Below are 26,151 nucleotides of genomic sequence, written 5' to 3'. Positions count from 1 at the left end.
AAACAGGAAGACAGTGAAGAAGTAAACAACTAAAACTTTGGGCTCACCTTAAAGGAGTGAATAGAGAGTCAGTAAAATAAACAACTTTCTAAGGTATTGTTCAGTGTTCCTGACATACTGTTAAAAGGAGACTCACCACTAATATCCATATCGTACAGTGAATCCATATGCGCTTCAAATTGTATCAATGACAGGTTCCTCAAGAACTCACAGGGCATAAATAGGTGATCAGACCTAGAGGAGCCTATCTATGCAAATTGAGATCTTCCAGACATGAAAACAGAGTGAATGAAATTCCACTTTAGGATTAAATGTTACGGTAACAGCTTCAATTAGTTGTAAAATATAAAGGACTAACACCAATGTAATCCATACATGGACTCTAAATGGAAATGGATGGAGTTTATCACCACACCCCAAAATGTAATTTTCAAATATTCATTTACATAATTATTTTTTTTTTTTAACTTTACTTATCATTTTCTGATATCAAAAAGTGGGCATTGGGATACATCAGGGCCGATTACGATGTCGGGCGGAAGCAACGTCTCGTAAACGGGACAGACCGACCTCCGGTTGGCGGTTCCGACCGCCTGATTTGAATGTGACCGAACACTGTAAACCGGCCTTAATACATGCTCCCATAGACAAATGGGAGGTGGTGTTAATCCCTGCACCCCGTGGCAGGCCCTCAAAGTGCCTGCCACGGGGTGCAGGGATGAACGGGAGCCACCAACTGGAGGCCGCACACACAACTTTCCGACAGGGTTTCCATGTCGGAAAGGCCGGTATTGAAACACTACCAGAAACAGTGCATCGTAATCCCAAAGGCGGAAAGACCGCCCTTTGGAGTTACAGGCTGGCCTCCGACTGGCTGATGGGCTCCCTGAGCCCGTCGGACGCTAGACGGAATGACCGTCCTGTTTCAATTCCGACCGGCTGATTCATAATCAGCCGGTCGGAATTGAAACCGACGATGGCAGTTCAACTGCCATTGTAATAAGCCCCAGGCCCTGGTACTCCTTGATTTGTCAGCAGCATTTGACACGGTCGATCGTGATCTCCTGATTGACCGTGTCAGCAATGCTGGGATCCAGGGTCTGGCGCTGAGGTGGCTCTCTTCTTTTCTCAGCAATTGATTTCAAGCGGTTCGCCTTGCCAACTTCTCCTCCAATAAAATGAAATTGACCTGTGGGGTACCCCAGGGCTTCTCTCTTTCACCACATCTTTTCAATTTGTACCTGCTACCCTTGATTTGCTCTCTGAGAGAAAGAAAGGTTGTAACCTTTAACTACGCTGACGACCTTCAGTTGGTATTTGATATCAATTAATCTGCAGTTTCTGTATCTAACTTTCAATCCACTCTGAATTTTATCAGCGAATTGATGAATAGCAATCAACTAAAATTGAATCCGAATAAAACCGAGCTGATCCTCATGGGTGGGCCAGCCAACCCATGGAACACCAGCTTTTGGCCTTCATTGCTGGGAGATCCCCCACTCCCAGCAGGTTCTCTGCTTGTTTCTTTCAATTGCGAAGAATTCGGAAGATCAGCAGATGCTTGACCACTGAAGCCCTGACCTTGGTCATCCTAGCTCTGGTAATCTCCCGTGTTGATTACGCCAATTCACTGTATGTTGGTATCCCAGCATATCAATTACATCTGGTGCAGAACCAAGCGGCCAGGTTGATTTTTCGCCAGCCCAAATGGCACCACGTCAGACCGCTGATGAAGAGTCTACATTGGCTTCCTGTGGCTAAACGCTGTGCCTTCAAGATGGGATGTGCCATCTTCAAAGCCCTCTCTGGTAATAGTCCAGCATTCATCTCTTCTAGGATCCAACTCTATAACCCTTCTCGGGACCTGCGTTCTTCCCATTTGAATTTGCTGGCTACTCCATCGTTCAATGCAAGAAGCACAGGGGACTAAGATTGGCGGTCTTGGCCCCGCAATTTTGGAACTCGCTTTCTGTGGAGCTGAGGTCTGTGACTTCTAATGCACAGTTTAGGAGACAGCTTAAGACCTGGCTGTTCTCCCAGGCATATGACTAAGTTAATTATCTCATTGTTGCAGTCTCCCCTCCGACTCCAGCGCCATGAAAACGTTTGGTGTACGTGCGCTTAACAAGTGCCTTTAACATAACATAACATAAAATAACATAGTAGTATATTCCATACATAGCATTTATTAATGGAAAACCAGCATATCTGATTAAGCAATACATAATAGGAAACAAGACTCCGAAGGCATGATTTTTCAACAGGTTTGTTCAGTGACATTGGGGGCAACAGAAGGGATGGGAGGTCTTAGGTGGTGGTATCATGACTGAGGGGTATGAAGAGGATCAGCAGGAGGTGAAGGAGGAGGTGAGCCCTGGGGGTCTGGTTCTAAAGAAAGTAAATACACGCGAAGGGGTTGCCAGATGTCTTTAGGTCTAGTGTGGCTAATCCCACTGCCCCAGTGAAGTTGAATCTCTCTCTTTGTGAGTAGCAAAGTGATGGCAGTTAATCTGTGGATGTTCTTGGGGATAGCTGCTACATTACCCAGAAAGATTCCAGAGTAATCAATATCATGCGGGAGAGAATTATAAATACATCAGTCCAGAAATTGGTGATAGGTGGACACGTCTAAGTCGAGTGTGGGAAATCTGCCCCTGGAAATCTGCATTTATGACATAGGGGTGACCTTGATGAGTCAAGCTGGGCCAAGCCAGCGTGGGTTGTGTAAGATCTATGTGAGAAATAGAAATGAAGTAGATTGTGTCGATGATTAGGGGAGAATAACTTAGACTGTGCTCAACAGACCAGTCGCCGTAAGTTATAGGTAGGCCCACATCTGTCTCCCATTGCTGTTGTACCCTGCTGTCGTGGGCATGTCTAAGGATCATGCAGGCGCTGTAGAGTTTGGCCACCATATAGGTCCCCTCTGAGTCTATTATTAATAGTGTAAGGGGAGGAAAATCGTCAGGGGCAAGTGGATAAGAGGGAATGTGGGAGTTCCATGTAATCGTATGAATGCAAACATATCCATGTACTTAGCATCTGTGAATCTGGGGTCGAATGGGTTAGGACACGGCTGCCCAGAAATACATCACCCATTGTATGAAGATTGTGTTTTGTTAATGTACGCTGTACAAGTTTTTCTAATGCCAGAGGTAGTCATGGGTTTTGCGAAATGGGAAGTTCAGGAGAATATAAGGAGTTACAGCTCAGGACCACAGTAGGTTTCTGCCAAACCCAGCGTGTTGTAGATAAAATCTGGATGTCTGAAGGATCTACTTTGAGACCTTGAGGTAACAGAGCTGCTAGAGGCGTTAAGCCTACTAAGTTTCGCTCGGGCTTAGCATATGGTAAAGAAGCATCCGGCCGGTACCAGTGATATGCAAATTGGGCCTGGGCCTGGGCCAACATCAAATTTAGTTTCTCATGACATAAAGCATATATACCTTAAAAAAGATAAAGGTCCAGTAAAAAGATGTATGGAGGAAGTAAGATCCAAAAATGTTTTATTAGAATCACATTTTAAAACATTTGCAGGGGTGTGGAATAGTTAGGCTGAACCAGCAGGAATTGATATGAAGTAAGTCTTATCAAAGTAAATTCTCAGTATTCTGTTACAGTAATAAAACATTTTAGTTCAGAAAATAAGAAGAAAGCCATATTTTGAAAATGCATTTGATGCTGTGGGATCTTGTAAACAATTTTTTTTCTCACAATGTACTATATCCATTTTGTGATTCAGAAAAATATTTCTGAATTACAAAAGGGTTTTGCGACTCATTTTGAATCGCAATTAAGAGGGAGCATGAAAGCGGTGTTCCCGCCTGACTGCGGATCTCTATGAGATGTATCAGTTGATATCGACCGCAATTGCGGTTGCAAACCTTTGAACAATTACTGGCACCTCAAAGAAGGTAGTAACTGGTTTACAAAGGGGAAGTTGTCCCTGTTGAAGAACTTCCACTTTTGGAACTGTCTTGATGGTCTTACGAAGCAGGCAGTGGCTCAGGAGACCACTGCATGTAGCCCCCTGAGCCACTGCCTGCTTTCTAATACCATGTGGTGCCAAATGGGATTTTTTTTAAGTGGCACTGGTTCCTTTAACCTCTTCAGTGCCCATGACGAGATAGTCTCGACATGGAGCACGGTTGCGCTGTGCCCATGACGAGACTATCTCGTCATGAACCCCACCCACTAATGCAACGCCCGGCACAGGAGGGGGAAAGGGCGTGGCACTGAAGGGGTTAAGGATGCTGTAAAAAAATATAAAGATTCCCATTTGGGAAAGCAGAACTAGACGTTGTGGCCTGCAGTTCCTTATAGCTCACCATCCCCACGTTCATAGCCAATCACAGGGGGCTACAAATAGCAACCTGCCTATTTAACATTTACTAGGGAAGTCGTTCTGCAACTGAACATTATCCAATGCGACCTAATAGTAGAACTCAAAAAAAGTCAGTATGCAGTTTGCACACACAATTTGCATCCTGCCTTTTTGTACATCTGGCTCGGAGTACATTTTTTTGGGAAAAACACAACTCAATAGAAATTAATATCAGAGGGTATGAAAGGTCTAGGGCGCATTGTAAATAGAGAACAGTGCACATTAACATTACTAAGAGATTTTGACACTGCTGAAAATGTTGCCAAGCTAGTGGCATGCATGGTGTGATATGGATACATCACTGGCGTAACAAAACTTTATGGGCCCCCCTGCAAGGTACAAGGAGGGACCCCTTCCGAACTCAATGAAGAGTACTGTGCTGAGCGGGCCGCCTGGAGCTTGGGAGCCCCTCTGCACCGCGGGGCTGCGCGGTCCTGTGTTACGCCACTTGGATACATGCACGGCGGTGCTATGACCAATACACAAGCGCAAGCTAAATAGGATCATGCTGTATTGTACATGCCTAGATAGCCAGAGTGCACTCATAGAGAATACATTTAATAAATGAGTTTATTATGCTGTGACTTTCAAAGGAGGGCATGCATTGTCATCCATTTAAAAGAGGCATAGAAGGTTTACTGTCTTCTCTGATCACATGTAGAATATTGTGTTCAGGCTTGTGGCCCAGATTTGAAAAGAGTATATGAATAGATTCCAAAAAAGGGGGGAATATACAAAAGAACAGACGACCTGAGTTATAACCTGAAGCTCAAGCAGTTGATTTTCCCTGATAGAACAAGAGACTGAGAAAGGATTTGATTACTGTATGGAAGAAAATAATGAGTCATATAAAGATTCTATAAAGCACCTGTTCATATACAGAACAAAGGAGAGAGCACTTTTCCACACAGGGAGCCTGGAGGGATATTTGTCAGACACAGCAAATGCTTTAATATAGTGCCAACAGGTAAACATGACTCCCTTTAGATGCAGTATTTACAACGTTTGCTCATGATTAAAAACCAGGCTGATTGTGCTAACAAGGGGTATCATATTAATGGCTGGGACATCTTTTTTGCTAGAGATATTATTGAGGGCAGAATGTGTTATGTGTGGCTTGGAAGGAATGTTTCAGGATTCTCTGTTTGTGGCATAACTGTGCATTATTAGAACATGTTAATTTTTTAGCATAAGGTGGATCAGACTCCAAAGTCATGCAGATTCTGGGTATTCAAGAAAAGGTAATCTAAATTAACCCTCTGTCTATATATACAGTGGCAGTGGAGGGAAAATTGGGAATAATTAGTACTAAATTGGAGAGTTTAAGGAATTTTAAGGAAGGATTTGGGAGGGACATGCCAGCACAAAACACACATACAAAGAAAGTGCAAGTCACAAAATACACTTCTAAAGTTACTGCAGTACACAGGGCCAAATGTATCAAAGTATTTTGCATTTGCAAATGGTGGAAACGCTAATTTCGCCTGTTTGCAAATGCAAAATGGCCTTTCTGAATGTATGAAAGGCTTTGGGATTCGCAATTCAGGTAATCACAATTAGCGTTTACCTAAATTACGAATGCAAATAGGGATTCGATATTTGTGAATCCCTAATGCACATGTGAGAAGCATTCCCTAAATGCGAAATGTGCATTTAGGAAACGCTATTACAATAAACTTCAAGTTGTTGGTAACCATGTGCAAACTGTGAAAAATGCACAAAACGGCATTTTTCAATGTGCAATGTAGTGAACACATGCCCCTAGGGCATATGTGTGCTTTACATGTGCACACTTTCTTCTTTTGGGGTGCTTCAGGAGGTCTTAGGTGCCTGGGCTCCCTTGGCTTTGCATTAGCTAATTTGCGATGACCAATTAGTTAATCACAAGTTAGCTAATGCAAAACCTTTCGCACCAATGGGCCTTTCGGCCCATAGGAACGTATGGAGTAATATTACCTAATAGCAATTCGCTATTTACTGAATCGCTATTAGGTAATATTAAGGAATGACAAAATCTTTGGCAATTCCGACATACATAGCATTTTGCGATTACCAAACAGCGGTTGGTCATTTGGTAATCTCAGAATGCGTATTTCATACATGTGGCCCTTAAAGTGCCAAAACTAGTGTATTTCAGCGCAGTCTGGGAGTAAGTCAAACAACACACATGGTCAATCACTGGTACTGCAACACCCTCACATAGAAAACAATGGAGGCTGAGAATTAAAATACACCATATAAACCTAATATTAAATAAAGTAAATTATATATTTTTACTAAGTTTACTAATTAAAAATACACATATTACTGAGCATGAATATCCTTTAAATATAGTTTACAATGAAAGTTTATAAATTAAATTAATATATGTACATTATTGTATTATTTAATATACATTTATTTGATGCGTTAATGTGCTGTAAACTTGTATTTTATTATTTGTAGATTAACAATAAATATTTTTAAATGCATTTCTTCATATATTATACATAAAAATATTTCAGGATTTCTTTAAAAAACAATAGACTTTAATATTTTCCCTATACTTTCCCAAAGGAACAGCTTGACCTTCGGTGGTGGAGAGCTTCATGAACACAGTACATTTGTACATTTTGTTGTAGGGGGATTCATTATGTCATTTGAGTGGGTGGAGACATGTAAGTCAACGCCAAGGTGTGAATCTCCACTTAAAAATGGTAAATAGCATAAAAGCAGAGTTACACCTAAATGTTGGAGTAAATATACATTTGAGTATATATATACATACACACACACACACACACACACACACACACACGCACACACATACATATACATACATACATACATACAAGCCTATATTTACCTTTGCGATTTGGACCCAAAGATGATACATTTCATTTTTTTGTACAGCACAGCCTGACTGAGGCACTTGCAGATACCAGGAAAGAGACAGACAGAGGGATGCACAAAGAAAGAAACATGCACACAGAGGGGTTGGCAGTTCCTGTCCTAGATGTGTCTGGTTTGCATTGTGGATGCAAAGACATCAGTAAATAATTATTATCGGCTATGTGGGACAGGAGATTAAAGTCAAAAAGAGAGTCAAATCAACGTGTCAAATCTCTCTCTGAGCTAGGGATCACTTTTGTGTTTATTGTAGTAGGTAGAGGCATAACTTGGGCTTTGACAGTGGGCCAACTCTGTAGAAAACCCAACCAATGCTTGTGCTGGACAAACTGTAGAGCCATGACAGGAACTACTTCTGCTTCAGTAGCCGTGCTCATTAAAAGAGGCCATCCAGTGGTAAGTGAAAAGTGTGTTTTCTTACCCAGTCTTCCATCATCAACAATCACCAAGAACAAGGTTTCTGGAATGACTCTTTCATCGATCGAGGACATCAAAATATTTTCTAGGCGATGGAGCAACGGTACAGGGTGTACTCTGAGAGGATCTGTCCAGCTCTCATATTACTTTTACCTAACGTTTCTCCTTCCTCAGGTCTCATATGAGTAAAAAAAAATATCCTGGCAATGTTGGCAGTGAGAGGAAGCTACCGATGAATAAAATGGTTTGCCCTGGTTACATGTATAATATGTTTTTTAGTTTGACTTCTCTGTCATTCCACGCAGGCATGGATTGAACCCCTAAATGCCATCTAAAATGCTTAAAAAAAAAAATATTTTAAGACATTAAAAACAGTGCCTCGTGCAGACTGTATATAAGAAACATGGACTGTAACCGATGACAATTTGCTGCCAATAAAATGAGACTTTGGCTCAACAAGCCAATGTGCTGCCATTAATATAAGTGCACTTCAGTGTGGATAGAGACTTGAGGTCATTTTGATGCTTTTAAAGCTGATGCACTAAAAGCACTGTTGGAAAGACTGTCGTGTTGACGTGCTGGAAAGGAAGGTGTGGAGGAACCGAACATGAAAGCATCCCTCTTTCTGCTGCACTCAGGGCATTGGCGTTCTCCAGGCCCATTTCTCATAGTCTTTCCTGTCAGCCTTGATTTTCTTTGACCTGTACACCTCATCCCCACTTCCCACTCCCTGGCGAGTGGATAGTAGCATTGGTCTGACTGCAGTGGTGGCACCACTCTAAAATACTGTGGGCCATGCCAGGATGCTGGTGGCAACATCATGGTGCATAGGGTTTGTAGTTGTGACATATGATGAGTCCTGAATGATGCATTTCTCCTCTTTTACTACAGCAGACAGTGTGTCATCAGCCGTTAACTAGTTACCACTATGGTGGTGCAAATTGCTCAACTCCCATATAAACTACAGACTTGGAAGACAGCATGTCTGTAACCCAAGAGACTCTGGGGCTTATTACGATGTTGGTCAGAGTTGCCTCCAACCAACACCTTCTCAGTCTCAGGGCTGACCGACCTCCGGTCGGCGGTTCCGACCACCTGATTATGATGTGACCGAGCACTGTTTGGTCAGATACTCACATTTCTTTATGGGAGCCTATGTTATGGCCGTAAACTGGCAGTAATACAGGCTCCCATAGAGAAATGGGGGTGTGTGTAAAAACCTGCATCCTGTGGCAAGTACCCCATGGTGCCTGCCACACAGTGCATGGATTTACAGGAGGGCACCCTAGGTACCCCCTTAGCTACCAACGGTAACCCGCGGAGACAATGGGGCCCATCATAATCCCGATGGCGCAAACGCCGTCCATAGGGGATTGAGGTGCAGTTCTGCCGCCCAGAAGACTTCGAGAGCAGGCTGGAACAATGTCGGGATGACCAACGGGTTCACGCTCAGACAGCAAACCAAACGTGTCGGTCGGAAAGCCTCCAACCGCGGTCAGAAAGCTTTCTACTAACGGTCAGAGGCTTTCCAGCCGACATCTTAATCGGCCCCTCTGTGTTTGCTCTGCAAGGCATGAGATCTGGTGTGAGGAACAAAGCGTTACAATCGTGACCCCCTAAATGACACCCCTTATCCCTTGAAGACGAGCATGGAATGGATGAAATAATAAAATAACTAACAGTGAAGGAGGTGACCACTGTGTAGGGATGGGAATATGGACAATGTCGCAGTAGACGTAAATATTCCTAGACACACTAATTCACAAAGGTATTTTCACTGTATGTGTAAGTTTACAGACAAAAATACTTAATTCATGCCTGCCAGGAATTCACAAAGGGACTCTTGGAGGGCAGAAATTCATTTACTTCGGCAGAATTCTCTTCTACTAGTGCGGAGAAATCCATTGTAGGAAATCCCACTGAAGGGGTGGAAAATGGGCTTTCCAAGGTGTGATTTGCCTAGGAAGATTAGGAAAGTCTACAATTGTGTATGTTTGTGCATTCTTAAACTTCGTTCTGAACCACTTTGCACCCAGGAAAATGATGGAAGGTTTACACCAGCCAAGAGCTGCAGCAAGTTTCCTTCCAGGATGGGAAGGGGGAAGGGATCACCCGGAGATTTGTATGGGGTGTAGAGAAGGGCTTCCTCCAATAGGAAAAGTGTATTCCTTGTGGAGAGAAAAAATATGTGTTTCCAGAGATGGCTCCACTAGCCAAGTGTGGAATAATATGCTATGTAGAAATCCGCACAATGGGAACAGGAACCCGCAGGATGTGTCACGACATTCCAGCAGTACTCCTAGAAACCTGCACCTGGCGCTACTTTCCATATGCACAACTGGGAATGTTGGTGAACTGGTAAAAATATAGAAGTATGTTCAGACTAAGATGTAAATATCTATCGGTACTTCATGATTTTTGTAAATAGTGTGAGCAAAAATCAGACCAGGAATCCTCAGGTCTCTGGACAAGGATGCAACATGCTTGTGTTTGGTAATATCCAGAAGTGTGTGCAACTGTGCCCTGCAGCCTGCTGGTGTAAATTTGCAGGCATTTGGGCACTTGATAAAAACTCAGTAGTAAATTTTAACTACAAAAGTGAGGTCATGAGTCAGGACCGAAAGTTAGTTGGAAAAACAGAAATGGGACAAATGAGGTATTGAAGCAACGTGACCTTTTTTTAAACTATTTCCAGATGCTGCTAGGAAAAATCAGACAACATGACTACATCGCTCCATCCCCGGGAAATGGATCTTCGAGATACAAGGCTTGAAGCCCATGTGCGGCTGTCACACAGCTCATCAGCCTTTGGTCTCTGCGGGTTCGGCGCGTGCTGACTAAGATGGCTGCCGCCTGTCTGCCGGCCTGACCGCTAACACCAGCCCAGTGAGTCAGGCCCACAGCCCGTGGCACGGGGACAAAACACATTTAACTGTTCGTGGGGCTGGCAAGAGCTGGGCAACATGTTTATTTCGAGAACGACTTCCGGGGAAGAAGAAACAGAGCAAAACAAAGTCCTAAATGAAATGATTGCTAATTAAATGTTTGCCTGCATTATGCAGCCGAGCTGCAGCACAGCGCTCGGAGGGTGCAATTAACTCAGCTTAAATGAGCGGCTTTATATTTTAGTCTAACCACACGTGCCTCACGTCTATATTTAGTCATGACATTGTGTAGCTGAAAAAGAGTATCCAATCAATTATGCAACGCAGCCTCTCTCTGGATCATCCCTCTCTGCCGGGTGTGTTTCTTTTTCGCGCTCCCTGCTAAGATACATTTCCCTGGAACCGAGTTTGCAGTTGCTTGCTTCTTAAAGACCGATGGGAAGATGTCAGGAAAATTACGTGTGATTGTGATCATCACACAGTAGGACACAGGGTTAGAAACAATTGTGTTTACATCTTCAGTTGACCTTTCAGAGATGTGCATAGTGACAGCAAGCTTCAAGGCGCAGTGTGAGATAGCGCAAATCAAGGCCAATGACGATTGAGGAGGGGTTTAAAACCATAGAGTGTTAAACTGCCCAGAGTGCCTCCCCTTCTGCATAGGGGAAAAACTTAATAAAGCTGTAAAATACAACAATAAAACAAGCATTGACAGAGCCAGAACTAAAGTATTGGACCACCAGCATTGCATTTCTTTATGTGCACCTATTTTACGTGGCTTTCCTGCAAGTCTGGAATACATTTGGCCCAGCTGGCCCTTCATTGGACACTGATGGCGGATATCTTTGTTGCTGTCGTATTAGACAGGGTCGAATTGGTAAGACGGGCACTCGGGCAAATGCCGAGGGGCCAATATCCGAGTTCCAGCTGTGGGCAGCTTTTTTGGGCAGTCTGGGGGACGGTTTGGGCAGTGTCTGTGTTGTTCAGAGGCCACCAGTGGCCCTGTGGGTGCCTGAGTGGCCGTTCTGGAGGCAGGTGGGCCTCGATTACATCCCTTTTACCAACGGGGCGAAAGTGGGGCCATTAATATATGCAGATTGAGCGGGGGCAGGGGGCCTGAACAGAAGTGGTCCCACTTGTATTCCTGTGTGGTTCACCAGTGTGAACTAATCCATGCGTTTTTTTTCCATCTAAGTGAAGTTAAGAAACATTCCTCTGTCAGAAACCCCCCCTTCCTTTCATAAAACTTTTCTGAAGCAGTGTTTTGCAAGGCCATCCGCAAATGAGGGCCACTTTTTTTTTTTTGTTTAACTTTGTTTTATTGAGTTTCAGGCAATTAAATAGACACATTACAGACCCAATGTAATCCCGTTTTCGATCGATTGGAGCCCTCCCCCTCCCCGGATCCAACCCAGCCATCCTGTAGCGTTGCGGTCCAAAACGAGAGTTCGATAGTGAAACAAGTGTCCAGAACTGCCAGGTAGGGCCCCTGCCAGATAAGCAATATGCAAACTCAGAATAACAAAAAATACCCTACCCCTTGTCCCGTCCCCCCCACACCCTCCCCGGAACCGGTGTGCTTTGATCATATCATATTTGGTGAGCGCACGTGAGGACTGAGGTGTATCTACCCTTTGGAGGTTTCCCCTGGTTTCGAGATGTCAGTGAGTCGCAGGAGGCGAAGATATTTCGGGCACGTGATTTCATTGAATTTTAGCGCTAGTAAAGATAGTAAAGGGTGCCATATAGTGTTAAAAGAGGCCATGGAATGGGTAAGGTTGGCTTGTATACGCTCCATGCCGATAATGTACCATAGCTTGTGCAGCCACCCCGTTTGCGTAGGGCGAGTCTGTGTACCCCATAGCGATAGAATATGTTGAACATCCGCTCCCATTGCCAGTCCCATCTGCCTCCCCCGAACAGTGGGAATGTAAGTGCGTTGGGCAGCCCCAGGAGTGTGTAAGCAGGAAGGCGGGGTATTTCAGTGTCAAATTGTTTGTCGATGTCATTAGGAACTGCCGTCCAATATGCCGTCACTTCCCGGCACTCCCATAATAGATGAGTCAGTGTACCCTCCTCATCGTAGCCCCTCCAGCATGTCGGACTACGGTCAGGGTTACCTCTGTTCAGTCTAACTGGTGTTAAGTGCCAATAAGTAGCTACTTTGACCGGTGCTTCCCTGCTCGCCGTGTTCCTGGCGGTGTGGTTTGCTCTGTAATATATGGCTTGCCATTCCTTTTCAGAGAGATCCCTCCCCAACTCTCTCTCCCAGCGTTTCTGTCTGGCTGAAGGCCGTGTGGGATCTGGAGGGCAGATCATCTTATAGAGTTCGGTAATCAGTTTTCGGTCCGACTGCTTGGTAATAAGCCATTTCTCGTAGGTCGTCAACTTTCTACCTACCATTGGACGTATCTCCGGCTGCGTCAACCAGTGCCTGATTTGAAAGTATTGGAATCGGTTCGGGTTAGTGACGTCATAGTGCTGTGGTATATCAGAAAACTTAAGGAACCCTTCGAGGTCAAATAGGTGACCCGCGGATTTGCACTTCGAGGTCCGCCATTGCGGGAACGCTTGCCTTTCCATGCCTGGTACAAATTAATGGTTGACAAACAATGGCGTGAGCGGCGATGGAAAGGAGGTGAGCCCCCTCTTAGTCGCTACCATGTCCCATACACGCATCACTGTGCGGGTAATTGGGGATTCGTTGAGGTACATCGGTCTATCGGGTCGCCTCAAGAAGGGTATCTTCTAGAGGGATAACTGCGCCATCGCTCTATCTTGGAAGAGCCACCTCTTCTCGGATTCGGGCCGGCTCCATTCCACTAAATATCGGAATTGCGCCACCTGAAAGTAGCTCAGTATGTTGGGGATCCCCAGCCCTCCCTCATCCGGAGGTCGGTAGGAGAGATCTCTGCGCATCCGTGGCCGCTTCCCAGCCCATATGAATTGTTGCACTGCTTCCTGCTGCTTACAAATGGTTCCTATAGGGGGCCCAACTGGGATGGTTTGGAAGATGTATAGTATTTTGGGTAAGATGGGCATCTTTACCGCTGCGATGCGGCCGAGAAGTGATAGGGGTTGATTCTGCCATCTTTGCAGATCGCCGTTTATTTGGGAGGTGAGATTCGTGTAGTTCAGGGTGACTGCTCAGTAGACAGTTATGGGATCTGAGCGTGGGGCTGGAGGTCCCCATATTCCGGGGATGCGCCTCGTGGCATATTTTCGTTTAGACCTAGAGAGAGAAGCATCGATTTCCCCATGTTTATTTTAAAGCCCGACACACTCCCAAAGGCCGCTAGCTCCCGTTGGAAGGCTGGCACCGAACTCTTAGGTGATTCTAGAGCCGCCAAGATGTCGTCTGCATACAAGCTGATTGTGTGTTGTTCCCCTCCAAGGCCACTTTTTTTTTTAGCGTGCCCGGTCCTATTTTTGATCCCAATCCAACCCTGGTATTAGATGCTCAGGCATGGTTGAATCTAACTTTTCTATACTAATGTAACTCTAGCAATACTAGTACCTAAGTAGAAAACGGGGTAGATTCTGAATTGATGATGCACAATATGCTATCTAGAGAGGATTAATAGTTCTAGGTTAACTCACGGTCTCTACAGTGGAGTTTTGTTCTCATACTGGTTGACATCTGGGAACTCCCATGGGAGAGAACAGGGATTTGTCCTAGGCTCCAGATGACTTCCGAAAATGTCAAATTGTGCAGTCATTGTCGTAAACACTAGTTGTTATGGTAATTGTGGTGATTTTAACTCATTCTACTGAACCCAGCCATGCTTTGATCACTGGACTCCCACAATTAAAGGGTGTAGACATGTTAACATGAACACAGTGTCTGGAACAGTTAGAGAGATCCGAATGTTTATTCAAAAATATAGGTTTTAAGAGAGTGATATGAAATGTTTTTGCAAGTATATTTACGTCAAGTCAGACTTTTAGTCTTAGGTTAACTTTGTTGTTTGGATGGGGCCGTGGAAGACGATTTACATCCAAGGGCGGCTACTCCACTAAGGTGGAGTAGTGTCACCACACTGCTCTGTGAGCATGTGAAAAAGGAAAAATAAAATGATAATAACACATTGTTACCATTTTATTTTTCCGTCCTTGCTCAGCTGGCTAGGGGCAGGGAGGGGCTGGGCTGCGTCAGAGAAACATGGGGAGGAGTGGTGGCACTCTCTCAGTGTGCATGCTCTTCGCCCAGGCTGTATTGCAGCCTGAATGGAGAACATGTCCAGTTCCCAGTCCCTCTATGAGCGCCAAACCACAGCGCTCAGACCAATCACAACGCTGCTATCAGCAGTGTCGTGATTGGCTAGGGGAGTATGGAAGACTGGGCGCTTCCTGTTTCTGTTTTCTGCCCTAGAGTCCTGGAAACGGGCGAAGAGGACCGAAAGGCGGTGGCAGCACACAGGTAAGTGATTTTCTTTACTTTTTATTCCCTCCCCCCAACTGCCGTTAAGTAGCAGCCACTACTGTTTAAATCCACTCCATGGACCAGGCAACACCCTGACGCTTTTCCAACAGTATTCCTTCAGCCAGAACATGTAACATTCTGCAAACAACACTAATATTTAACCCCTCCACAGAACTAACCACTCTGTTGGTTCCCCCAAGGCACAATCATCCAGTGCGGAAACTGCCACAAAACTCCAGTAATTCTTTAGACTACATACCCATAGGAAAACCACCTTAATTTGCACGTATGCGTAAGAGCAGGTACCATCTATCCAGATTCCCTAGTTTTAAATCCCTCTTAAGATAAGTATCTCTCAGGCAGTGTGACAAATGTACTCACACACCTAGGGGCTGATAGCATAGAGCCCATACCATCAGTTTACACTCACTCACAGAGTCTAATATGGAATTTTAAAATGGTTCTATACATCAGTGTATAAAATGCACTAACTCCTTGGCCGGGTTGGCTAAGCAAGGCTAAATATAATACATTATTAAAACAGAGCAGATAGGCTCCTTCCAAAGCCAGGAACTGAAAACACTTCTTAAAATATGTAGCACCTTGCCAATGTCAGAGCTCCACTGAGCAAACTACCCACTCTTAATATAATTACTGCATAAAGCAGTGAACATTCCCAAATTACACTCGCCGAGTGGTATCCAGACAATGATCCTCAATTACAAACACTTCTCATAACAGGCAGCATCTCGTCAACATCCCCAAATTGCAATCATTCACACACCAAGAACTCTTTAGAGCTCTTGCCACCCTACCAATACCCCTATATACTATCACTTTACAAACAGAAACACCCAGAATATCTCCCACATTTAGAACTTCTCCCAAAAGTAATACAAAGTAATAAAAGCCTCCCACATGCCTCTAATATACAATGACTCCTGACAGCCGCAGGTACCCTGTCAATACTCTTTAGTTACAATCAAACTGAAGGTGACCACCTCTCTACACGTCATTACAGACATTGTTTCAACTTTTGTTTGACAGCCTAATGCATCCTGGGCGTTGTAGACTTTTTTTTGCTTACATTGAACTAATTCACCTAACACACCTGAAGTCAGTCATTTGCACCTAAAAAGGTCAAGACTGGAGACAATGTCCATGATGACCTGGAGTGAAGTGATCGCCCTAATGACACCCCAGAGAAGTGACATCTTTCTGATGTCCCTAATTTTCACCACTCTTCAGAACAGGAGGCATCATTCTAGAGGCCCCAAATTTGCTGTCACCACTTGGAGCAGGCCTCACTGTGCTAACATCTGCTTCCTGCAATCAGTCACCCAAGTAGGTGGCATCTTGCCAACATCGGCTCTTCACAACCGCTCACAGCAGCAGGAAGCACTTTACCAATGTCCCCAATTTATAATTACTCCTGATAAGAGCTAGTGCTCTGAAATTGAGATGGGGGCAGTTAGCTTCCTGCCAAAATCCTGAGGCCTAATCACTCCTCAGAGAAGGAGGGCTTAATCACTCTCTGGTAGCAAACGGCCAGCATCTATTTACTTGCACAGGGGCGGCTCCTCCATTTGAGCAGAGGACTGTCGCCCCACAAGCCCTAGAGCTGAAAAATAAAATGGTAAAAAAGTTTATTTTTTACCATTTTTATTTTCAGCAACCCTACCCGAACTAAGTGTCAGGACGGGGCGGGGCCAGTGCTGCCGAGTGGCAGCAGCAGAGAGCTGTGTGCTTTGAAAAGCGTATGTCTCTTTGACCGGCCGTCTTGGGACAGCCAGCCAGACATGCGCATTTTAAAGTTCTTTAACCTAGCTGTCTTAAACAGCTAGGTTAGAGGAAGCGCAGGCCTCCAGTGCTCTTGGGAACGCTAAGAGAGCCTGCTCTATCCAATCCTGGCACTGCTCTCCTGCTGTGAGAGTCTCACCAGGATTGGGCAGTACAGTTTCCTGGTCCGGAGCCTCCAAGCGGAGAGAGGACACCCGAGGGAGGACGAAGTAGCGCAGCAAGTGTGAAAGGTAGTCAATGTATTTATCTATTCATTTTTTGTGCCCCCTCCTCACACCCCACCACTCTTGGTACAAGCCAGTTGCCACTGCTTTTCAGAGCAATTTACTCTCCCACCTAGAGCAGGTTATACCCTGTCAACGCTGCTGAGACTGCTGGGAAATTGAAGAAACAGCATTAACCTGCTTCAGAGGGGTCCTGGATGGAATTAGCTAAAAAAAACTTTGAGATTTGGGTTAAGCCAGCCCTAGGTGTTGTATTAAACTAAGCAGTCGCACAACTCCACACGGAAAATGTGCCCATGTCTCCCATTTATTTTTACAAAGCACCAACTATGATCCCTCTTGCCAGCAAATAATCCTTTACAGTTAAACATAGAAGTTTATAGTAGACAAATGTGTGCGGCGAAAGAAAGAAAAACACCAGGAGGTGTTTGACGAGCCAGTTAAAATGGGGTTTCCATTACACATGCAATGGCGGCAGCTGTTTTCACTAGCCCCCTCTTTAAATGCGGAGAGTAGGCTGTAACTGTACCAGTTAATAGCAGATATCCCATCACCACACTTGCCTTGGAAGTAGGGCTACTGGAATAATGCGTCAGTGGAGGACACAAATATGGGGTAGGGCTCAGAGAATTATACAGCAAGACAAGGTCAATTATGTGGCATAATGCAGCGCAGCAGCAGTAAGATTCGTTATGTTGTCATTTCAACACTTATTAATACTAACTCAGGAAGGTTGTACCACATTAGTACCAGTTTAACTCCTAAACACAGAAACTGATTACTAAAAGGTACGTTTTAGTCAATTTTTGTAGCAACTTTTGATCTGTTTCATCCAGAAACAATTTTGGGTAAAACCTGAACATTAAGCAGTAGATGGTGGATTATGTGGCAAATGCGGAAAAATCATAATTAGGCATAAAACGACACCATTGCAAAATTGCATCAAACAAGTGGACTACATATAAGCTGTTATCCTCAAAGGAATCAATTCTTACTCATAAGAGGAACCACAGTGGATGGAGTTGAGACAAGTTTTGTAAATTTCAGAGGTGAATTTCACCATTCCAGCATCCTCATCAGCGAGCAACCCACTCTGAAATACCTGCCCACCCTTTTCCCTGTCTTTATCACTTGGGGGTTCCCCTGTCTCTTATATGCCCCTGTAGGGATGCCCTACAGTGTGCCTCATGAGTCGAAGTGCCGAAGCAACGTGTGGGATGCCTAGCTTGGAATATACCTTCAGCGAAGATAGTGGTGAGCTGATTGTTGCTGTCATAAAAGGGAACAGTCGTGAATTATAGACCAGATGTACTATGCGCTCTTTTGGTCGCACACCCTGCGATTAACAAGATCACAGGGTTTGAGATAGCAAAACGTCTTTTTGGTGTATAGTGAACCCATTTTGTGACTTACTAAGGGTTACCGAATTGTAAAATGGGTGTAGAAATAGATACCGAATCCCAATATGGACGGGTCTTGTTTAGTGCGTCTCTTCCAAATTGCGATACAATATGCAATCTATCAATAGTTTGCAACCTCATTCCCAGTTGCAAATCATTGAAAAGCTACAGAATCCTCAAAGGGTGTGCTAATTTTTTTTTTTTTTTTTTTTTAAACAAACTTTATTAGGTCACAGGGTGTGCTAATGATAACCCATTCATAAAGCCCCTCCCTTTTGTGAATGTTGGAAAAAGGTTTCGGAGAGTAGGCAAGAGTCCAGGAGATCACTGCCAACTGTTAACCAAACATTAAAAAAGTACACTTTTTGTCTAACCACAGGCCCGTTTCCTTTAAGAAAAATGGGCTGCATTTAAAAAAAGAAGTTTACTTTATTGAAGAGGAATCACAGACGTGTTCTGCGATGTCCTCCAACCTGACTGAATCGCAAATTGTGGCCTATCTCTTGCATATTAATATTAATTCAGGTCAAATTGAGACACACCCCATATCTTTATTTGCTGACCCAATCTATTAATACAAAGGTAAGGTAGCAAAATGGGATTACATTCAGAGCGGGTGGGGGGAAATTTGGGACAGTTTACGTATGAAAAGTTAGCACAGCTGGACTTATGCTTTTTAGCAATAGGGAGAATGCAGGGCTGAACAGAAGCATATGAACATCTTCTATTAACATTAGGTTTAGTTATAGTACCTGAGCAGAGCACATTTGTCACTGCAGCACTTTTTAGTCACTGTGTATTAGCTGTAATGTGTGAGTGTTTAAGCAATCCGCCCTGAATTAAGCTGAATGGAAACAGGCAAGCTGGGGCCTTGGTAAGTGAGTCTAGGTGTTGAATGAGACTAACATGTTAGTGGTCTATTCATTGTATGTGTGATTTGTGTGTGAATTATTGTTGTGTTGGTTTTTAGGGTCATCCTAGCCAGGCCCGCAACACCCATTGGACTCAAAGGGCTTCAGCCCCCCCCCGTCGTGTGTGGCAGCCCGGGATGAGACAGCTTCCCGGGCACACACACAGCCGCACCCGAGCACTTCACAGGTCTTTAAAAGACTATTTGCATGTTAATGAGGCCTCACTGTTGTATCACCCCTTCTAAGAGCCCCTGCAGCTCCACTCTGCCTATTGCTTAAAGATTCAGCCCCCCCCCGAATTTTTTCTTAGCCCCCCCCCCCCCGAAATTTGGCTCTAGTTGTGACTCTGATCCTAGCTATGGTTGCATGCAAAGGACCATGCAGGTGGTAGGTGTACAAGAGAACAGCAGTGGCGTAGATGTGTGTAGGAGGGTGGTACACGTGGTGTTAACAGCACAACTGTGCTAGTAGATTGCCGCAGTAGGTAGGAGGGGAGTGGTTTAGGTTACAAGAAAGTGAAGGGAAATGTATGATTCAACCCTGGACTTGAACCGTACATGCCGGGTGAGGGCGAGTATAGGTGTAAAGCTGAAATGAACAGGAGATGAGAGTTGGTATTCGGAGGGGAGTACAAGGCAGCAAAGAGTGAAGGAAAGGGATATAGAATATGCAATACAAAGAGAGAATGCCAATCATGTGTCGCACAAACTCAGTGCCTGGGGTCGGTGACCTGCCGCAAAGCATTTTTGGGATCCGGATAATGTGGCAATGCTGGTGGAAAGCGGAGTGATGAAAGGAAAGCTGCACCTACAACTGATAAGGGAAGAGTGAGCAGGAAAGAGGAAAGGAGGATCGGGTATAGGCCTTTAAGAGGAAGGAAGAAAGATCTGCGAGCAGAGGGCACCAGGGAGAGAGAGAACACAGCCTGAATATGAATGAGAAGTCAGGGAGCTCAGTGCGAGAGGGACATGTGCATGCCCTAGAGACTCAACTTTCACAAATAATGATTATGTCCCTCCCCAACCAGAACTCCGCCCCTCCTGTCCAAAGACAGGCATTCTTTGGTTCCTCCACCTAAGAACAGATCTACCCACAGAGTGTCTTTAGTTGAAGGGTGAACTGGAGGGATGGCGAGATCAGTGCTATCAAGGGCACAAGTGCTCATGCTCTGCTCCCCAGATTTCTACACACACGTCTCTGGAATCCCGCAGCCATTGGCGTTAGAGTGAGCAGCCTCCCAGGATCCCATAGGCGAGTTCCGCAGCCACTGGTGGGGTGGTCTTGACTGTTAGCAGCATCCTATCCGCCATCCAATGATCCTATTGAGTTGGCCAACGGGCTCGTCTTTGGCAAGGGTATCTAAGCCACTCCAGTTCCATTCATCCGAGAGTACACATTACATTATGTAATGGTGTGCTGTAGTTACACGCACACATACTTAGAGAAGTGTAAAGCTTATATCAGTGAACACTGTACGCTACATTATGTAATTTTGTGCACTTCTACAGTCAACATTGGGTGTGAAGCAAAAATAAGGGAGAAGCACTTTTAGTGGAAGTCAAAACAGCAATATATAAAAGAACAGTGTTAATATCTCTTAAGTTCTAATTCAGAGTTACACATCATCTAATGTAGTTTCATATAGATGTCGAGAAACAGGTATGATTGAAATGTCCATTCTTTATTTTTTGCTTGAAAATAACAGGGATATGGACACAGACAACACATTTCGGTCCATAACAACGGGACTTCTTCAGGGCTGTTAAACATATACATGACAAATCTTAAGCCACATACAAAACATTGAACCGTGCAAATTATAAACATCAAGCGCACAGTAATTTTAAAAGGCTAAAAATACAGGGGTGAAGCTTACAGGGCAGGTTGGACAGCTAGGGAAATAGCAGACCTGTGGAAGGGCGAGTGGAGGAAGTGGGTGTGAACTCTACAGGAGTAGTCCATCATCCAGGTGGTTACTTTGTGACGTAGCGGGTTGGAACAAACGTTAATATTTAATGCAAATATTATTGTATCCTGTGTTCCTTTGGTTTCTGTGCACCAACAGATGATGAAAGCTATCTTAAAAGATAACATATAATCTAACTTCTAACATTGGTGTGATATTCAGCATCCAACCTATTGCAAAGTGCTCCTAAATGCGCCAAAAAGTGGAACTAAAGCATAGAACAAAAAATTTCATTGCCCAGGATCATACATATTGATGAAGTGGAGAAACCAAATTTAGAGCTAATGTCTTATGATTCCACCGTTGCTAATCTGTCCAGCAGACCCCAGATACCCTCAGTCTAGAAACCTGCAAATGATTGATGACAAGCCCTAGAGCCCTCCATATGCTAGTTCCTTGTCGTAACCTGTACTACTCTGCATAAGATACACTCATATCCATGTATCAAGTTCATGCTATGCAAAGGTGCACGTTGAGATTTGGTGTACTGCCCATTATAATGCCATTTAGTCTTAAGTAACCCCGGGCTTGCGCGTGCATGCGAAGTCCTACCATGACGTACGTCTGATGTAGGGGATTACGGCGAGGAGGAGGAGGGCAGCCCGGGATGCCGCAATAAGGTAAGTGCGTTTTTATTTTACTATAGTTGTAAATGTTATTTAAAAAATATTTATTGTGGGGAGTGGGAGGCGGAGTCGGAAGTTTTGCAGGAACTGCGCGTTCTCCGCGGAACACAGAGCATGCAAGATTCCGCAAACTCCGCCAGCGGAGCAGAGTTCGTGCCTATGGTTAGTCTTAAGTGCGTCACATTGTGGCAGATAAGAGGACCCTACAGGGATTCAGAGGGGTTTCCAGAAAATAACACAAGTTGGTGCATTTAGCCAGGATTTAATTTCAAAAGTAGGCAACATATTCGGTACAACATCTCACCACAGCAAACGTTCAAAATGAATTAGTAGCTGCTCCAACTTTAAATGAGCAAAGGGCGATTCTGCTGAACAAAGCCACCAAAACCAGCCGAACAGCAAAGAAAACCTGTTCCAGACAGATTTAAAACTTCTGAGTTCTGTGTCACAGTGTACTGTACTTAAAGCCAAAATATGAGGGAATAATTCAAGCATTCCAAGGGGAAAGCATCCAGATGGCACAGTCGGGCGTGATACTGGTCAGTGTTTCCAGCTCAGCCTCGCATACGGAGTGGAAGACGCGTGCCTAGAGGGGGTTCATTTCGCACCGCTTTAAAAAAACTCCAGAATAAACAAATGAACAGTACCTTATGGTCCGAACAGAAATGCAGTATTTCCACATCAAGTTCCACAATGCGCCCCCATCTCCCATCATGACCTCGGGGGACAGTGACGGGGGGTAGGGAAGCGGCCCTCCTGTCAGGCGAAGAAAGTCGACGCTCCCGCCCGAAAAGCGCTCCGAGCGCGCCTCAAGCTCATGCCGCGGCCAAGGCGCAGACTCAGCCCCGAGAGCGGCCCGTCCGAAGACTTCTGCTTCCAAAACTTGCCCCGGAGCTCAGGGAGGGACGCCAGCTTTCTGCTGAGAGGTCTCAAGTTACTGGACGTCTTCCTCCCTCCGCAGGGACGGGGCAATCACTCGCAGCTCAACATTATTGCACTTCGCCTCGTGCGGGATGATGCCATGTTTGCAGAATGCCAAGAACCGACAGGCTACAAAATAAGCAACTTTAGACAAACCGGCTCAGTTTATCCCCCGCCTGCCAGCAGCGTGGCCTCCGACTATCATTTACAAGAAGTGCAAATGCTGGCGAAACACGCCCTACATCATCTGGCCCAGGCGGCATAAACTCGGAACTGTCTGCACAATTTCTCGCTTGTCCCTTGTAGTAAACTTTTCAGAGCCAGATGAGTCATTTTCCAAAGCTGAGCGTTTGAAGAAGGGCCCGGTGTTTAAATAAGCCGTACATCAACGAGGCGCTTTCAACCAGGGAGTTCGTTGTGAGAGCTGGAGGGCCAAGGGTTCGATACGAGGACACAAGCTAACCTCGAGTTGAATCTGCAGTACATACGTCCAATGATAACGTAGCCTTGGTGATGACCATTGGATTGGTCAATAATACTTGTTTTTGGCCCTGGATACAGAGCTGGTCAATAAAACTTGTTATTGGCCCTGGATTCAGGCTTGTTATTGGCCCTGGATGCAGGCAGAGCTGGTCAATAACACTTGTTATTGGCCCTGGATGCAGGCAGAGCTGGTCAATAACACTTGTTATTGGCACTGGATGCAGGCTGGTCAATAACACTTGTTATTGATCCTGGAAGCAGGGTGAAGGGTTCATAAGAAGGTAAAGGGACAATATCTAGCATTATTGATGGGTTCTGAAGTCAATAATACCATTAAGCACTGGTCGAAGTGAGCGGGATCTACTGGGAGCAAAGTTTTCTTTTTTTGCAGTTTCATATAGCTTGGACTCGCCCTGGAGGTACTGGAGCGCTTTACATTAGCACCAGTTACATTACAGAAGGTCAGATTAATTTTTTGTAGGGACAGGGATATGAAGTGATTTGCCCAGAATCACAGGATGTTGAGCCAACGCCAAGACTTGAACCTGGTTCCACAGTTCAAAATTCTTCAGCTCTGGCTGTTATGCCACATCCTCTCCCACGTTCCCAATCTTTTTTAATTTTATACTAACAGTTCCAGTACCCCCAACCCAAATTTGCTGACCCTACCACCATTGCTCTCATCTTAATTCCCATACTTTTTTATGCACTTCAACCTTTGGCATTGACAAACACTTGCGTCAGCCTTGCCAGCACCCCCCTCCATCCAGTGCCTCTAAAAGTGTTTGTTTGTTGCAAGATAGCTTTCGTTGAGGTCCTGTACTACTAATTACGTATTGCAATTACAGCACCCAATTTGGCTCCAAATTTTAACAAGTGTACTCTTATGCATTATTGCCCTCTGCTAACTGCATTCACAGTTGCCCATCTCACTGCTTTGAACCTGAGCCAAGGGCAAGGGTGCATAATGTGAGGAAAGAGCAAGACACAGTTATTACAACTGGCAGCATGTGAGTTATAGGGTCAGTAGCCCTGGTGCGCTAAGAATCTGCTGCTCTGATCTGGTATATTTTTATGCCCAGGAGAAATGTACCATGAGTCGTACAAGAGGTATGGTTGAGTGAATATGTATGCTGCTCCCAACAGAGTAAAGATTGAGGTCTAATCCATATCGTCTTCCTTTTAGCGTCGGTGACACCTTTCTCATAAGAGCATGCTACAATGGCCAGTTGGGGGCACCTGCTTACACGCTAGGGGTATAGGTCCTTTCCTATATCCCCTCGCTTCCCCACAAGTCTGGGTCCTGGGATGTATATTGCTAGTATGATGTGAATACAAAAGGAGTAGGAGAACCCCTGTCTGGGGCTCCTCAATTTTGTCAGCTGAACCAAGGACAGTGGGTTTCCATGGAAGGCCGTAATTACCTTGCTAGTAACTGCTTCATCTTACTACAACCGCAAATCGTGCTGTTGCGCATGTCTACCCCTTCCTGCACAGACAAGTGTCTCTTAGATTGTTGTCTGTCTGGTTCGGATCCACAAACACTGCAACAGCACCGCAAAGAAACATTTGTGTTTCCCACACCAGTATGGGCAAGATCAAGAAGGTCTATCTTTGACCTGCTCAAGGCCAGAATGCTGCTGCTATTGCCGAAACACATTGCCCCAATGCTAAGATTGCTTCCCGGATTCTCTCTCTAAATATCTTTTTTATGAGAGGTCTTTTCTTTTTGTTGTTGTATTGACATTGTGGACTGAGGTAAGAGGGCCCTGTGGTTAAGCTCTAACTTTTCATTGCCTGATCACTCTTTGCCTTCTGTGAGATTCCTTATGCTCCAGCTGCTGGAAACCCACTGTGTACCCTTACTCGAAAGGTCTCATCGCTACAGTAGCTCTGAGTGACCACCACCCTCGCCCACCTAGCTTGTCTATGATTATACTTTTTGCTTCTTGTAAAACCCCACTGTGTTTGAAGGCGCCTTCTGTTAGCACATGTACCGTCCTTAGACGCAACCGACCTGGATGCAGTGAGTCCCCCTTCTGGTTCTCAGACATCCCGCAGTCAACAGGATTTATCTCAAGTGGATGTGTCAAACTAAAAGCCCATCTGGCACCATGATACATTTATGGGTAGGTACATTCGTTTATTAGTTAATGAAAGGCTTAAACATTGATTACAACATACAAAACAATTCATATAAATAGATAAAATCTTGAAGTAAAGTTGTCAATCATGGTAAAACACTCTACACGAATACTGAACAAACAAGTAGGACACACCTAGATATTCTTACAACGTTTCTGACCTGGTGTGGGGGTGCGCATTCTGTGTCCCTGCCGCTGTGGATGGCTGGGCTAGCGGCTCTCTCAGTTAAACGGTTTGAGTCCCCAGAGCCAATGATGGTGTCATAACAACTAGCGTTTCTCAACTGCTTGCACCCAAAAAACAACAGATCATAGCCATGTGCTTGCATGCATTGAGGATCGATTTGTGATCTGCTAAGGGAAGTCATAGTGTCAATGCTTAGAGTTGGAATAAGTTACTAGGGATCTATTGTATTTTGCTGATATAAAGACAATCTTATTTTCTAAAGAAAAAGAAAAAGCATTGATTGGATGTTCAAGTTATTGAATATTATTTACCTGTTAACTGTATTTGAGTTCCTAAAACAACGTTACCTTCCTATGACTGTTCAACCTCACTACTCCATGAGAGTCAAGGGCCAAAAGGGAAGTTCTTGACATTGTGATGAAGCGTGTGACAGTAACTAGGCCCTGGGCTCCAAGGAGAATAGATAGTGCATCTTAGGAGGATTGCCTAGT

At 44.7% G+C, this 26,151-nt stretch overlaps 1 protein-coding gene and 1 long non-coding RNA gene across 7 annotated transcripts in view; one reads left to right on the top strand and one right to left on the bottom strand.

The window, feature by feature from the left end:
• Nucleotides 1-26,151, bottom strand: part of IQSEC1 (IQ motif and Sec7 domain ArfGEF 1) — a 787,671-nt gene that overhangs the window by 426,888 nt on the left and 334,632 nt on the right. The window contains exon 1 of one of the 6 annotated variants that reach the window (XM_085624825.1): nt 22,573-23,024. The exons of 4 other annotated variants lie outside the window; for them this stretch is intronic. In XM_085624825.1, the coding sequence (XP_085480951.1) occupies nt 22,573-22,640 (68 nt within the window). In that variant the 5' untranslated portion in view covers nt 22,641-23,024. Of the gene's footprint in view, nt 1-22,572; nt 23,025-26,151 lie in introns of those variants that run through there. One more of the 6 variants, XM_085624823.1, reaches the window with a different exon arrangement.
• The window catches only part of LOC146797672 (uncharacterized), a 118,788-nt gene that overhangs the window by 30,548 nt on the left and 62,089 nt on the right, over nt 1-26,151 (top strand). The gene's annotated exons all lie outside the window — the stretch shown is intronic.

This window comes from Triturus cristatus, chromosome 9 (genome assembly GCF_964204655.1).
Source record: "Triturus cristatus chromosome 9, aTriCri1.1, whole genome shotgun sequence".
NCBI lineage: Eukaryota > Metazoa > Chordata > Amphibia > Caudata > Salamandridae > Triturus > Triturus cristatus.
This window is presented reverse-complemented; position numbering and strand designations above follow the sequence as displayed.